Raw genomic sequence first — 14,970 nt, forward strand, 5'->3', positions numbered from 1 at the left:
TTTAATATCTCTTAGGGAAAGAGACCACAAAATAAATTATCAGATACAGCTTTACTTTGCATTGTATGCATTAAATGCACGTTTCTTAAAGCTTTCCTGTAAAAATATTTACCCCTCATTGACTATTTTACGAATGTCATAGAAAACAAACATTCAGAACTAAATAACTCTTTCTTTTGAGACTGCGCTAAACATATGAAAATGCTCAAGAAGGAAGGATTCCTTCTCTCTCCTTCTATCAGACTTCAGATTTTAGTAGTTCCTGTTCTTCTGTAAGCGCCCAGTCTTGTTCTGTCACAATATAATGTATTTAAATGCAGTTTTGTCCTGAAAACAGAATTTAGTCTGATGGATGCATACAAAAATCATAATTTCAAACAAAACTCTAAGATGTACAAGCTTATTCTACCCTTCATTGAAGGTGACAAAATTTTTGTTTAAAAATAGTCTAATCTATTGGTCAGATTATTTTTTCTTTTGCCAGTTATTTCACTGTCCTATTTATAAGCAAGTAGTCTACTTACTCTTGAATACTTAGGTTTGAAATATTTGTATTGGATTTTTTTTTAGGTGTTTATCATATGTTCATTCTCACAAGCAATGGATTCTTCTGCGTTACGTGTCTCCCACTTGCTAAAATGCAGGAAGGTAGGATGATCTACAAACCACTTGGGATTTCCATTTGAACAGGAAGGGCTGTATTGAAAAAGCTTTTCCTTGCATTTTTCTAACAGGAATAACATATTGAGATGGGATTTTCTATGCCATCTTAGTTTGTTTTTAAAGGGAAACAGATACACAACTAGTTCTGTAATAAAATTATTTTTGTATTCTTACAGTAATTCCTTTAGCTTATGTTTGTCTGATTCACTGCTCTAGAGGGAGTACTGAATACTATGGAAGCAGGATTTTAAGCCATAATCAGTATTAGCTGTAGTGAAGAATATTTGGAATAATTTAAAAGTTTAATGCTGTGTAAGTATAATTATAAGTTAATTTTCTGTAACTTAATACTGTGATCAATAAAAATAGACTATCAAAAATCCTGGCTAAGGTGTTTTTCAGCTTAGCCAGGTTAAGATTAAACTGGACAACTGTATGATGCTCAGTGGCTTTTTTTCAACTTTGAAAATGATTTATTTAACACTGATTTTTTTTTTTAATCTAGCAATTGACAAGATGGATATGATTACAGCAAATAAAGTAAGAAATTACCTGCTAACTTGTAACATATATGTTAAGTGCAAAGTTTGTAACAAAACTTTTCTCTGTATGTTTCATTGACTACTTACCAGTTTATTATTAAATCTCATAATTGTGATTATTACTTTTTCTGTATGTGGACAAGTGAGCAGTTGAAGGTTTTATGCACTGATTGTAAAAACAACTTTTTTTCTTCCCCTTCTGTTTGCTTTCCCTTTGTCGTCCATCCCACAAGTTACAAGGACAGATAAAGACAGCTTTCATTTCCACAGAAGGGTATCACAGTCTTGGCTGTCAGAGTTTTGTGATAAGTAACTTGGTGAACAAGATCTATTTGATAATTGGGGTAAGTACTATTCATAACAATTGTTATGTGATCAGTAATGGCATTTTTTGATCCGCAACATAATTTATCTTTAGCTGGTTGAAAAAGAAGATAATAAACCTTTTGCACTAAGACTTTTTGTCTCTCATTTCCTTCACTGTAAATTTAAAGGTTATCAGTTGTGCACGCTGTCTGTAGTTTTTCTCCTAAGGGAATAACTATTGTCCCTTCAGAACTTGGTCTCTTGTGATGGACGGGGGAAAAATATTTTCACCCTGATTGCATGATCTTAGTAAATCACTGTGGTTCATAGCCTGTCTATTTATAGTCTCGTCCTTGAGCTCAGAGACAAAGCCAAAGTTGGCAGGAGTCTTCCAATCAGGTTCACATTCACCAAAGGCTTACCAAGGTAACAGTCAAGGTCCCAACTGAACAAAGCCCTTAAGCATGAATTGAGTAGAGGAACTAACACAAAAATGAAAATATAGACATATTTTTAAATTTTTAAATTTAAATTTTTGGACTAGAAACAAGTTTTCTGAGTTCATTGACTGAAACGTGATGAATTCAATGCAATTTTTCTTGGTAGGTGCAGTGTACATTTCATTCAGGTTTTATGTTCTATGAGACTGGAAAGTGGATGTTTTGAAATATGGCATGTTTTCAGAAGAGCCAAAAATGTTTGGGGATGCTGACTGTAACAATTACTGTAGTAAAGGCCAATCTTGAAAGGAGAAAGAAAAAAGGCTAAATTAAAAACAAATACATACATTTATTTTTCTGAACGTCAACATTCACTGGGAATAAAATTTAAGTTAGTTTTGCAGCTTTCGAAGTGTTTTTATAAGTTAAAGATCAATTGAAGAAGCTCACCTGTCAACTGCCAAATTTCTAGTGTATAACCCCATTTTGCTTTGCCTTTGCTAACAGGGTAAAGGCAATTATGTACTCTCCAAATGGGAGGTAGACACTACCAATAACCTGGTGTCTCTTCGAAGTTTTGCTGATTCAAGTCTGATTGAAGGTAAAGAAGAGGTGTTTTTTTTCTTTTTCTAGACAAGTGTAGAATTCATATTTAATTGCAGAAAATGAGTTATTTTCAGTTATTTAATTGTTTTTAGTAAACACAAAATGTATGCTTCAAAATTGTTGAGTTTAACTTGGATACATAAATCACAATTCTGTTTAAGCTAAACTTTTCACAGACCTAGGAAGTTCCATGGGGCTAAACATTTGTAGGTTTCCAATGCTCGATTGTACATTTTAATAAATTTTTGCTTCAAATACATTTCTCAAGAAAAATAAGTTTATGTGACACTGGATTTTCTTTTAGGTGCAGCAAAACTTCAAGTTCTTGACAATCTGCTCTTTGTTTTAGATACAGAGGTATGTATAATGATTTGGTTTAGTCTTTGTTTTACAATGTTATCGAACCAGCTTATAAAAATATTTTTTACATTTTTTAAATAATAGCTTTAAAATATATTTCTATAAAGATGCCTGTATTTACAGAGGATCTTGATCTTACTTTGTTTTTTTTTTTTTATTTTACTCCTAGTAATTATTTAAGCTATGGAGCATGTTAATATTGTGCTCAACAAAGACAGAAAATATCTATGAAGAAAATACTAAATCCATATCTGATTTTTTTTTTTTAATCTAGAATATTTTAAGCATGTGGGATGTTTATTCTCTTACTCTAATTTGGGACTGTCCTTCAATACATATGGAAGAATTTCTTCTAAGTACAGAGTCAGATTCTTCTTCAGTCATATTGTAAGTAAAGCCTTATGGCACCAATTCTGAAAAGTGAAAAGTGCCACAAACACTTCATTTTCTGCGATAGTGAAATTTTAGAAATCTTTGTTGAAATCTTCCTATTCACTAGGAGAAAATAATTGGACTGTAGGTATCTTTAGCTTTGCTTGTAGAAAAGAAAACCTTGGTGCTTTCTGCTTTTTCTTTGTTTATCTGCTGTTTCTGCTAAGGAATCTTGCGTGTAACCTGTATCATTTAGGAAATACTTGTCTAAAATAAGGTGTATAATATGGCTTACAAGCCTGATGTTATAAAAAAGATAGTCTGTCTTTCAGATAGATAAATAGTAAGATGGAGAAGCCAAGATCTGGAGATGCGTGTATTGGTTAAAATGCAAAAGAAATTAATGGCACTTAAGATCAGAAGACAAGACATTGGGCTCTTTTCATTGCTCTGTGCCAGATTAAAAAAAAAATAAGAATCAGATCCATTTGAAAAGCTTAAACATGACAGAAATTAAATGTATGCATGTCCTCTACAAGCTAAAACACTGCTATTTTTGTGTGCGCTATAGCTATAGGGTTTTTAAATGTACCAATTTCCATGGAAAACTAAATTTTCTAAAACTCACGAGCAAGAATATGTCACAGTTTTAACCTAAGATTTATATAGTATATTTCGCTTTCTTTTTTTCTCTTTCTTGTTCTGTAGGCAAGGGCTCGACAATGTTAAACTGATAGCCATGACAATACCAGATAACAAACAGGTATAATCTCTTTATCTGTGTTCTGTTCCTCAATTGTTATGCAGTCATTCACAGAAAAAAAGGAGGGGGGAGAAAAGGAGATGGCTAAACATTTGGAGCAGACAGAATTCTTAGGAGCTCAAAGTCAAAACTGAAATGTGACCATCTATATATTAGGATACAGCAAGTGAGGGACTATTGCGACATATTAAGGTGGTGACCAGGGCAAGCTGTCTTGCTGTTTGTGTTTTTATGTATTTTTCGGGGGTTGTTTTTTTGCTTTTTTAAATGGTAGGTAGGTAGGGGAGAGCAGCAAAATTTACCTTTGTCTTGCATATCTTCACAGATTTCTTTAGAGCAGTATCTGTGTACAGGCAGTACCTCCATGTACAGTCAGTAGATTTAACTGGGATAGAATGCCAGGATGAACACTGTACATTTTTTTAAATGAAATCCGTCTATTTATATATAATAGGCTTATATAGAGAGGCAACATCGAAAACTTCATTAAATTTTCTCAAATTGTAGAGATCTGCTTTTTTATAAAAACCTATAAAAATAGTGTCTTCCATCTAACTTGGTAAGAAATGATATTACACACACCATTCTGCCACTAGTGTATAAGAAAAAAAAATAATCTGACTTGTTTGTTTGTTTTTCCCCCCTTTTTTTTATAGATGAGAAGTCTAATGGTTTTTGCGTTGCCCACAATGCAACCACTCTATTCTTTGGAAGTATCTATTGTTTCTTCACTTGTTCAAAGTGGCATTTGCACAGTATGTTTCAATTATTTTTGTTGTTGTTCTTTGAAGAAATATAGTTGTCTTAATAGGTATAATTATTAAAGAGGGTTATTCTTGGTAAATTAGAACCAATTTGTGCTAGAAACTGTGCAGGAACTGTATAAAGATTAAATGATGTCCCCAAAGGATGGAGAAGAAGATAAAATATATAGCAAACGGTTTAATTCTAGACCCAGGTCTATTGCAATGTTTAATACTCCTGCCAGTTGTTCTTGCTGCTGTTACAGCTAAAAGCTGAATAAAGTTTTAAATTCTCTTAGCATAGAAAAATGCTCTGGATTTATTTGGAATTTATTTAAGTTTAGATGAATGAATTCCTTCTTTTACTGTTTAAACTGCTTCTTCAGAAAAGAAGGTCAAAAAAGACGGTGGGAACTTTATGAATTAGGAATGCTATAAAGACTGGTGGAATGGGTACGTGAGAGGACACCAAGTCAGAAGTTTAAGCAGTGGCTCTTCATTGGAATTGTGAAAGTGAATGTATTAAGCTCGGGATCTGATATGCAATAAAATGCAAAGCTGATAAAATTGCTTACCTTGTATGAGGCACTTGGCAAAAAAGAGTATATATGCAACTACATAGTGGAGAAAATAATGGCTAATAAATCCCTTTTCTTTGATCTGAGATGATAAAGTCGAGGTGGGAAATGCCAAGGCATATAAGGCCTTTGTGGAATGTAGCACAGAGATCAGATTCTAGAAGATGTGTAGATGGATACGGTGTGACCTGCTTATGGCTTGGACAAAATTTTGTGTAAATTGTGCATGGCTTGGACAAAAAGTGCAATTTAGAGAAGATGATTCACTAGTGTGGACGCTGTGCTGATGATAACTGAACTGGCACAGCACAGTGATTTCAGACTGTTCAGTTAAGGCCCTCAGAAATTTTAGATGGAGGAAACTATCCAAGAAATAACATGATAAGCGTTTAAAAAACCCCAACAAACTTACCCGAGAGAAAAGCAGTAGTTTGTTTCTAGATTAAGAAACACTTAATGCATTTCAGTTGTGCTTTCTTATGACTGATTTCCATTACCACCTAATGATTTCTGTTATTGCATGCTACAGGATACCATATATTTCTTGGAAGGAATTCATGAAAAACATCAGAGGTAACAAAATGTTTTGTTTCTTACTAGATCATTATTATATAAAAATAGCAAATTACTTCTACGTATAGTTGTTCCACAGTTGATAAACTCACATAGTTCCCTCTCATCCCCAGACCCTCTGAAGGCCCAGTTTCTATTGTTGTGATGAGAAGTTTAACTGAAGCCTTGCCGGAAAATAGGTACTAGTTTCCATGAAACACTATTGTATTATTTTATTTTCTAATCTGTGGTTTGTCACTTATATTCAAGTAGTATATTTTACTTTATTTCACCTCTAGACTAAGTCGCTTACTTCACAAACACAAATTCACTGAAGCAGAGAATTTTGCTATTCAGTTTGGATTAGATGTTGAGGTAAGTTGTCCATTCTTGATAAATACATTGGGAGATTAATTAGTATAACTGAATTTACGAGTAAGGTTATTGCCCTATAGTCCAGCAGAAAGTACAAATATAGTGAAATGTTACCTTACAAAGCAACTCACTATACTTGAAGGCTGATTCAAAATTAGACGACTGCATGGTGAACTATGTTTTTATTTAAAATAACTAACTAACCTTGCAATGAGAAGTGGTGCAGAAGTACACCTGAAGAAAATAAGCGCTGCTGGATCAGGAGGAGGGACATTTGTCTCTTTAAGTAGAAGGAAAGAATGTTGCTAAAAAAAAAAAGGAAATTTGCACATGCATTTATTAACACATAGGCTGGCTTCATTAACTAATTTATTCAAATAATGCAATTTGAATGTTCCCTCAGCTTTTTTGGTTTGTTGTGTTTTTTTAAATAAAAAACCCCAGGCTTAGCTGGTGAGATAAAAAGATACCACAATTCTTAGAGACTAATTGGTAATCCATTTCTGTAATGAAATTATTCAATGTACATGGACACATTTTATCTGAAAAACATTGTGAACAAAAGTGTAGAGTTTTCAGTCAAGATTGCCTGCTTAAAACTTGATTGCATTGAACTGAAAACCCTTGTTTCTTTTTTTTAAACAGCTTGTATACAAAGTGAAAGCAAACACTATTTTAGAGAAACTAGCTTCAGCTTCTGTCGGGAGTTTTGGTCATGAAGTCCAGCTGGATCTTGTGAATGAAGCCAAAGAAAATTTGCAAAAAATTCAGGTACATTTTTATTCCTGCCCTCTTTCTCTAATAAAATAACTCCAGTTATAAAGAAGCTTGGAATTAATATCAGCTGTTTCCTTATGCAAACAGGATAGCGAATTTGTTGTGGATTACTGCATAAATGCACCATGGCCACTCTATGAAACCACTCATGAAATGTTGAACTACGCTAAAGTCAGAGTAAGGGTTTTTATTTGTTTAAATTGCCTATACTCAGCCATTCCTATTACATGCTTCTGTGCAACTTGAGAAGGGGGACATCTTCAAACCAGTTACAGTCATTTGAAAACTAAATGCATTATAAATTGTATGTTACCAAACATGAAGAAGCAAGGCTTGTTCCAATCTCATTCTTGCTTTTGCTTAAGGGCAAAAAAGAGCTTACAGTTTTATTTTCACATCAGAAAGCAGGTTTTTAGTTTTGAGTAGTAGTCTTTTTAAGTACCTTTTCAATATTAATTTCAGAATTAAAAGCTCAAAATACGTTACCTTTTTTGTTTTCATTATTTTAGTCTTTCCTGCCTTATCACAGAATCAGAGAGATACATACGATCTGTCTGATCCTTCATACATGTAGAAATCCAGTCAGAGTCTAACATTGTAAAATAAAGATGCCAGTTTACAGAGGTACTAAGTTTTTGCTCGTGTCTTTATTAAATTTGTAGCACTGTCTGGCATGTCCTGAGTTGGCAGCCAAACCATTGCATGTATTTGTTTCAGGTCTTGAAGAAAGAATACAGAACAATTGCTCCATCATCTGATGCAGCTCCGGTATCCATGACTGAGGTGGGGACAAACTTCTTGGCCCCGCAGTATCATATGAAAAACAATTATTATGTAGAGTTTTTAAAACTGTACCACTATAGAACTTTTTTAAAAAGTCTAAACAAGATTAGATAGTACAAAAGAGAACCACGGTAATGACAGGTTTCAGAAATAAGCGATTCCTTCAATCATAGAAAGATTCATTTTCAGATCTTCCAGAAATTGAAGGATGAAGCTTTCTTAAATGCTTTTAGGTATTTAATTTTGTTTCTTATTTAGTCCCATTATATACTGGACAGGCCTCATCTGCCTTCAAGGAGAATCAGCGTGAAGTGTTTAAACAATTGAAATTTTGGATTAATGCTTTATTAAACAAACTTACATATGTAATTAACTGAAATTCTTGAAAAGTCTTTATTTTCCTTCATTATTCCTCTTTGTGATGGTTATTCTAACCATATGATATGACTGTTTGGTGAACCAGACATTGACCTTAAATCTCTTTTCTGCATTCAGGTATTGAGAGCTCAGGCAAGGCTTACAACTTTTTATGGAGCTTTTGGACTAGAGAAATTCAGGTTTGTTTTTGTTTTTTAAGATTTAAAGTAACTTTAATTGTAATGGTTAAGTATGTGCCATTGAAATGAAGATTTTTTTTTTTTTATTATTTTTTAATTTGAGTTCATTAAACTTCAAGCCCTTCCTTCTCTTCCTGAAGTTTCCCATCCTCTGCTGTGGGGAGGGCAGAATGCAGAGAGGTTGAGCCATCCTATATATCAAAAGCATATATTATCTGTTGAATATGCGCTATCTTGTAAAGTGGATTGTGTTTTTTTTTATTTAACGTATATAGGGGATGTGATTTTATGCACACACAATGTAACACTACTGTTGTCTCTTACAGCCTATAGTACTACCTAGAAAAGGTTTGAAGTTCTCCCCCACAACTTCTTTAATATTGACATATAACAATAACAGAGTTTCTTTCCTCCTATTGCTTCTAGTGGTATTGCTTGGACAGAATTCTTGAATAACAAAGACATTTTCAAGAATATCCTTTTTCAGCTAGAAGAAGGAAATTTATCTTGTGCACAGTACCTCTGGCTTAGGCATCAGGTGAGATGGCATAATAACATACTACATAAATATCAAGGAGATAAGTCTCTTAAATTTTCCAGCCTTATTTAACAGAATCAGACCGTTGCAGTTACAAAACAGCTCCTCAAAGAAGTAAAGGTCTATGGCAGAATCTCATCTATTATCACAATGATTACCTGTTCACCTAGCTCCTTAGAAGGCTGAACTTCTTATTGATTTAAGAATAAACTGGTATTTCTGATGTCAGAATGCATGTTTCTAGGTCTGAAGGATGACAATTCTTTGATTTATTCTGTGGTGATTACAATCTTCCATTCACACTCTTGCAAGCGCGACTCTCAGAATTTTTAAGTGGACATTTGCTGGCTACCTTGAAATCCTTTAAAAACAGTCATAGATTCCTTGCTCTGAATGACACATTCATACTAGTGGCTATGGGCTATTATATTCTTTAGTGCAGGACTTTCAGGTCCATGTCCTGTTTCCTTACTAAGACAGAACTATAGGGCAAGTCCTAAAGTAACAGGACACGATCCTACCACCGTAATTGCAAAGAAATTGCTTCAATTAGGTCTTGTTTAAGAAGACCAAGCTCTAGTTTTTCTGAACAGGGCTATGTTTGGGGTTTTTTTTTAATTCCTGTCTATGATTACTGAGATTTTCTTTTTGTATTTGTGAAATCTATTGCTTTTTGCTGTTAGCGAAACAGCTTTACAAAGTTATCAGATAAACACATACTTCATACATTTGTGATTGTTCTGTTGTATTATTTTAGGCAGATTTTGAAAGCAGCTTTGATGAGAAAATGCTGGAGGACTTGCTTAATGCCATCCATTTCACTGTTCCTTTGAGGGAACTATGTTTGTGGCTTAGAGATGTTGTGATCCCTTTCTTAAGAAGAGTTGTGCCAAAGGGACAGGTAAGACTGACTTAATAAATGCAAAATGTAATTTTCTCAGGCTAAGATAATTTTATAGTCAGACCTACAGACTTTTGAATGTCAGAACTTTGTTCCTCTGTCTTTTAAAGGAATTCTTTTCCCTACAGTTTATATTTTAAATTATTTCTTTTAAAACAAATTTCTAATAGCAAATTTTGCTTTAATAGATAGCATTACTCTAACTTATAACTGTATTTTTTTCAGAAAACATTAGCAAAATGGCTGGAACAAGGTGCTCGAAACCTTGAATTAACAGATAAGGTAAGTCATACTGCAGAAACTTTGTACGTCTTGTATTCCTATATGTATAATATAGTTTGCTAATATCAATTATTTTGGACAGGCAAATTGGCCAGAAAATGGACTCCGAATGGCAGAGGTTTTTTTTACAAGTAAAAATCAAGGTGAAGTGGGACTGACAACTTTTGGACAGTGGACTCCTTTGGTAAGAAATGTAGTAAATATAAAGATTTGTGCTACTAAGAGACTTCAGAACATATGCTCTGTGCTAGAGTTGGGATGGATGATAGTTAGGTCACTATTGATTTTGGTGAAGATTGACTTAATTCCATGAAAGGAAGGCATTCCAATCTTCTTGGGTTTAAAGATTAAAAAAAAAAAAGTCAGTGCAACAGTAATACCCTTGAACAGATGCATTAATAGTCTAAATACAAATAATATTCTTGAATATTCTGTAGTAAACAAATAAGCCTGAGTAATACAAAACATGTAAATTTCAGTAAAGATACTCCTTATGAACTTAAATTAAAAACGTGCCTCATCTCTGTCAAATATTTTGGAAATTAATCGCAATTAAGCATGTGTTATGGCCTGGAGAATACAGGTATTAAAATTCAGCTAGCTATAAGGTTATGAATACTGATTTGGTGCAAACATAAATAAATGATGTATGTTATATATCCTAGGTATACTAGCATCCGTAAAAGTGGTAGTATGTAAGTGGAGAAAGATAAAGCTTAAAGCTAACCAGCTGTGCATTTTAAAAAATCGGAAACACTGACATTCTACATTAGTTAGATCAGCTGCCTTAAATTTCCAAATCCCATGTTCAAACTGTGTAATGGAAAGAAGAAAAATTTACTCTGAGTCCCACTTTCAAATATACTTGGTTTTCTTTCTTGTATGCTGTATAAAGGTAACAGCTCAGCATGCATATTCATAAAATCTTGAAGACTGTAAGGCATCAAAAACTGTTTGTGAGGTTTCTTGGGAAATCACATTAAAAATAGGGTTCCGACTCCAAAGAAAATGCCAGCTGTAGGTGCATTGTTCCCAGCCCTTTGTCCTACCTGTCCTTAAGAATTTCAGTGAATGAAATGCGCATCCCTCTTCTTTCTGCAGGCTCCACTAGTGCATCGCTGTCTTTATATTTAGAAAGAATCTTTTCCTAATATCTTACCAGAATCTTTCTTGCTACATTGTAAGTCAAATACCCTTTTCTTATACCAGAGAGATGGAGAATAATTTGTTTTCTTCTTGTTTATGACAGCACTTGATGGTCTTGAAGATTGTAGCAAGTCTTCTAACGTTTCACTTCTAAACACTGTTTCAGAGATGTGGTGACTGTGAAGAGGTACATAGGTTAAAGAAGCTGGTAAATGATTTACAAGAACTGATAAATCTGTACAGAAAATATAACTGCAGGCTGGCACTCTCTGATTTTGAAAAGGTAATTCTGCAGACACTTCAAAAAGTGCTTTTGAGCAGATTGAGTGGATTGTTCTGAGGAGGAGGGAAATCTTGTAGCATGTGATTTAAAGTCAGGCAAAAGAAGAATCCTGATGGATTGGCTGGTTAAACTTGTGTTCGTCAGCTGCTAAGATTATTTGCTATGTTGTATTTTTTATAAATTTTGTTTCAACCATGGATATAAATATATAATGTGACAAGATACTATGAGAAGGTATGGCTTAAATTCCAGGATTTGCAGTTCATTACAGATCACATATTGTGGAGCAAGCACTAGCAACAGAGAAATTAGAAGTACAAGTAAACAATAAGAGACTTCTATTTGAGCTACAGAGGGATGCTGGTTCTTGAAATCATGAAATTGATTTCAATTGACACTGGATGTTGAATTATCTATTAGAGATGTAAAGGATCATGTACTAACATGTGTTATGTTCTAACATGGCATTGTTCTGCTTGCTGGCCAGGAAAATGCAACTACTATTGTGTTTCGCATGTTTGATAAAATTCTGGCACCAGAGCTTGTCCCATCCATTTTGGAGAAGTTTATAAAACCCTACCTGTGTAAACATAATCTACAAAAGGATGAACTACTTCTACAGTATATAAAGGTATTCATATATTCTTCCTTTTGAAGAAAGCTATTTAAACATGAGTAAACAGAAAATAAATCTGATGACCATGGTCATTTACACTTGAATTTTAGGACCAGCTGTCAGATTAGTTTACTCCTATCAATGAAATTAATGACAGTTACTATTTCAATAGTAAGACATTAGCAGATACAAGGGAAGATGGCCAAATCTGTCCCTTAATGTCAAAAAAACTTTAAATTTTTGTTTATATTATAAGATATTCCTATCTTGTCTGAATTCAAATATCCTAATAATCTTTATCAAAATATACAGGATTTGCTAGAACGCTGTCGTACACGGTCTACTTCCGTATTTGAAACTGCATGGGAGGCAAAGGCAATAGCTGTCATTGGCTGTATCTCTGATACAGATGTAAGTATCAAGTGGCTCTAACACATCAGTTCAGAAGGAAACACATAATTTTTACATAAGCATATGAGTACATTTTTATGAGTACATTTTGGTATGAGGAAGAACGGATAGTATGCTGTCTTTCTATTGTATCTTAGTAATCTCCCATGTGAGGTTCTTTGCTTGAGAATACAATTGTAGGTGAGTTTTCCGTGTGATGACATCACAACAACTGTAATATGTTTGAAACCCAACCTCTACAGCATTGTAAATTACTATAAGCATTTTCTAATCTAACTTGACACATCACATTATGATAATGAATGTCCTTTATGCAAGTGCAGATTGGGCCAGGAAATGAAATGCTTGGCCTAAATGAGTCAATCACATGTGAACAATACTTCAGGAGATTACCTTATAACTTATTTTGAAAAGTAAGCTCTTTATGTTCCTTTTATAGCTGAAATTTGATGCAGTTCTACAGATAATGCATGGTGCTATGGTACCATGGAGTGCAGCAGTGGAGCAGCTGGTAAAACAGCATTTGGAAATGAATCATGTCAAGTAAGGCAACACCCATGGTCTACACCTCAGTTTTGTGTGTACTTTCAATTAGAATTCTCTTTGTGGGGGGGGAAATACATTGTGTCTGATGTAGCATGATGAATAAATCACATAGCTGTAGGCAGCAAATAAATTTATAATAGTCTAATTTGTCCACAGAGTAAAACTACTGCAGGAAAGTTACCGCCTGATGGAGATGAAGAAGCTTTTGCGAGCCTATGGGATACGAGATACTAATCTTTTAAAGGACAAGCAGATGATAATGGTAAGTGATTAGCATCTATTAAACAAAAATCCCTACGCTTACCTCCATGTATTTTCATGGGGTATTTAAAAAAAAAAATAAAAAAAAATCTTTGCAACTGGTAGCTCCCACTTGTTATCAATACCTGTTTTTCTTGTCCTGTTGGGACATGTTTTTTCCTGAAAGCCCGCCTTTTTTTTTTTTTAAGAATTAGTGGATTAGTTTAGCCCAACCTGATTAGCACAGCATTGATAATATAGTAGTTTCTGTATGGGGGACAGGAAAGAAAAGAAGAAACTAACAAAATGGAAGGCTAAGCCCTCTCAAGACTTCAGATCCAATTTCTTCTAAGGTCACAGTGAACGATACCTGGCAATTTATTTTTTTTTTAGCATCTCTGCTTTATTAGGGAGAAAAAAATGAGTATTTCTAGAAAAGTTCCTTGCCATCCTGTGGAGCCACATGAGTGCCCTGAATTTTGAGAGTTGCCAGGATAATTCTGTTCCCCAAATCCAGTCTTCTCCTAGTTATGCTTTAATCAAGTTTTCTCTAGGTAAAAGTTTTAAACTTCTAGGTAACTTGCTTACTACGAGCTGTACAATTCCAATGCAGAAGTAATGTGTATAAATTATTTCCTTTTTTGTCCTGTACATCAACATACTAAAGTCCGTATCTGTTTTCTTCTTACAGAGGCTAGTGAAATACATTCTTAAACAGGATACCCCTACTTCTTTGGAGGATGCTTTGAAAATTGTAGCAACATATATGTTGCCCACTGTGGAAGTCTACATTCTGAGGATGATAGACCTGATTGACAAAAAAATGGTACTAAAATACTTCATGTCCGTTGATCTCAGAATTTAAAGACACTGAGGCCGATTTTCAAAACCAGGACAAGTTGTACTACTTGCTGAAATCTGACACATGGTTTACATATAATTTTTATTCATTCATCTTACCCATAACTGCCTATACTTAACATTGAAAATGAAATCTATGTCAGAGTTTTAAACATCATGAGCCATCCTTCATTTGTGGCAAAAAAAGGATGACAATTATGACCCATGATACACAAAGCAAGTTTGGAATTGAAGTCTCCACGTATTTTCACATACTGCTTTTGCTAGAGTTGTTCTGGGGCAAATTGCTTTCTTGCCAACAATAAAAAAGCAAATGCCCTTTTCTTTTGGTTATTTCTGGTTTACCTTTTTTTTTTTTTTTTTTTTTTTTTTTTACTTCAGGGAGAGGAATCTCTGACTTTGTTAAAATCTCTGAGTCTTGCTGAAGCTGAGAAGGTTGCAGAGAGATTGACTATATGGGGAACACTGGTATTGCAGAAAAAAGCAGAAAATTCTGAAGAGGTACCAAGTCATTTCACATCATAAAGCGTGTGCACAAATTATTCTAAATACTGTTCTTACCCAGATGCTTAAAGACAGGTAGGGCATGCAAATGTAAAAACTGTGTCTTCCAGCAAAAAAGGATGATGAACTGGTCCTGCTTTGAGCAAGAGGTTGGTCTAGGTAACGTCTTGAATCCTCTTCCAACTTGAGTATATTCTGATCCTGTATACTGTACAATTATTTTGT

The 14,970-nt window shown here is 34.0% G+C and overlaps 1 protein-coding gene across 1 annotated transcript in view; it reads left to right on the forward strand.

Annotated features, from left to right (window-relative positions):
* The window catches only part of KNTC1 (kinetochore associated 1), a 40,591-nt gene that overhangs the window by 1,832 nt on the left and 23,789 nt on the right, over positions 1-14,970 (forward strand). Inside the window, exons 6-31 of the mRNA XM_074607005.1 lie at positions 571-648; positions 1,169-1,203; positions 1,439-1,549; positions 2,459-2,552; positions 2,862-2,914; positions 3,192-3,304; positions 3,998-4,052; positions 4,709-4,807; positions 5,903-5,946; positions 6,060-6,125; positions 6,225-6,300; positions 6,946-7,071; positions 7,165-7,254; positions 7,795-7,860; positions 8,356-8,417; positions 8,844-8,955; positions 9,713-9,856; positions 10,082-10,138; positions 10,221-10,322; positions 11,451-11,567; positions 12,055-12,198; positions 12,496-12,594; positions 13,034-13,137; positions 13,297-13,402; positions 14,072-14,206; positions 14,623-14,742. Of these exons, the coding sequence (XP_074463106.1) occupies positions 571-648; positions 1,169-1,203; positions 1,439-1,549; positions 2,459-2,552; positions 2,862-2,914; positions 3,192-3,304; positions 3,998-4,052; positions 4,709-4,807; positions 5,903-5,946; positions 6,060-6,125; positions 6,225-6,300; positions 6,946-7,071; positions 7,165-7,254; positions 7,795-7,860; positions 8,356-8,417; positions 8,844-8,955; positions 9,713-9,856; positions 10,082-10,138; positions 10,221-10,322; positions 11,451-11,567; positions 12,055-12,198; positions 12,496-12,594; positions 13,034-13,137; positions 13,297-13,402; positions 14,072-14,206; positions 14,623-14,742 (2,408 nt within the window). The remainder of the gene's footprint in view (positions 1-570; positions 649-1,168; positions 1,204-1,438; positions 1,550-2,458; positions 2,553-2,861; positions 2,915-3,191; positions 3,305-3,997; positions 4,053-4,708; positions 4,808-5,902; positions 5,947-6,059; positions 6,126-6,224; positions 6,301-6,945; positions 7,072-7,164; positions 7,255-7,794; positions 7,861-8,355; positions 8,418-8,843; positions 8,956-9,712; positions 9,857-10,081; positions 10,139-10,220; positions 10,323-11,450; positions 11,568-12,054; positions 12,199-12,495; positions 12,595-13,033; positions 13,138-13,296; positions 13,403-14,071; positions 14,207-14,622; positions 14,743-14,970) is intronic.

Source organism: Larus michahellis, chromosome 13, assembly GCF_964199755.1.
Source record: "Larus michahellis chromosome 13, bLarMic1.1, whole genome shotgun sequence".
NCBI classification, from domain to species: domain Eukaryota; kingdom Metazoa; phylum Chordata; class Aves; order Charadriiformes; family Laridae; genus Larus; species Larus michahellis.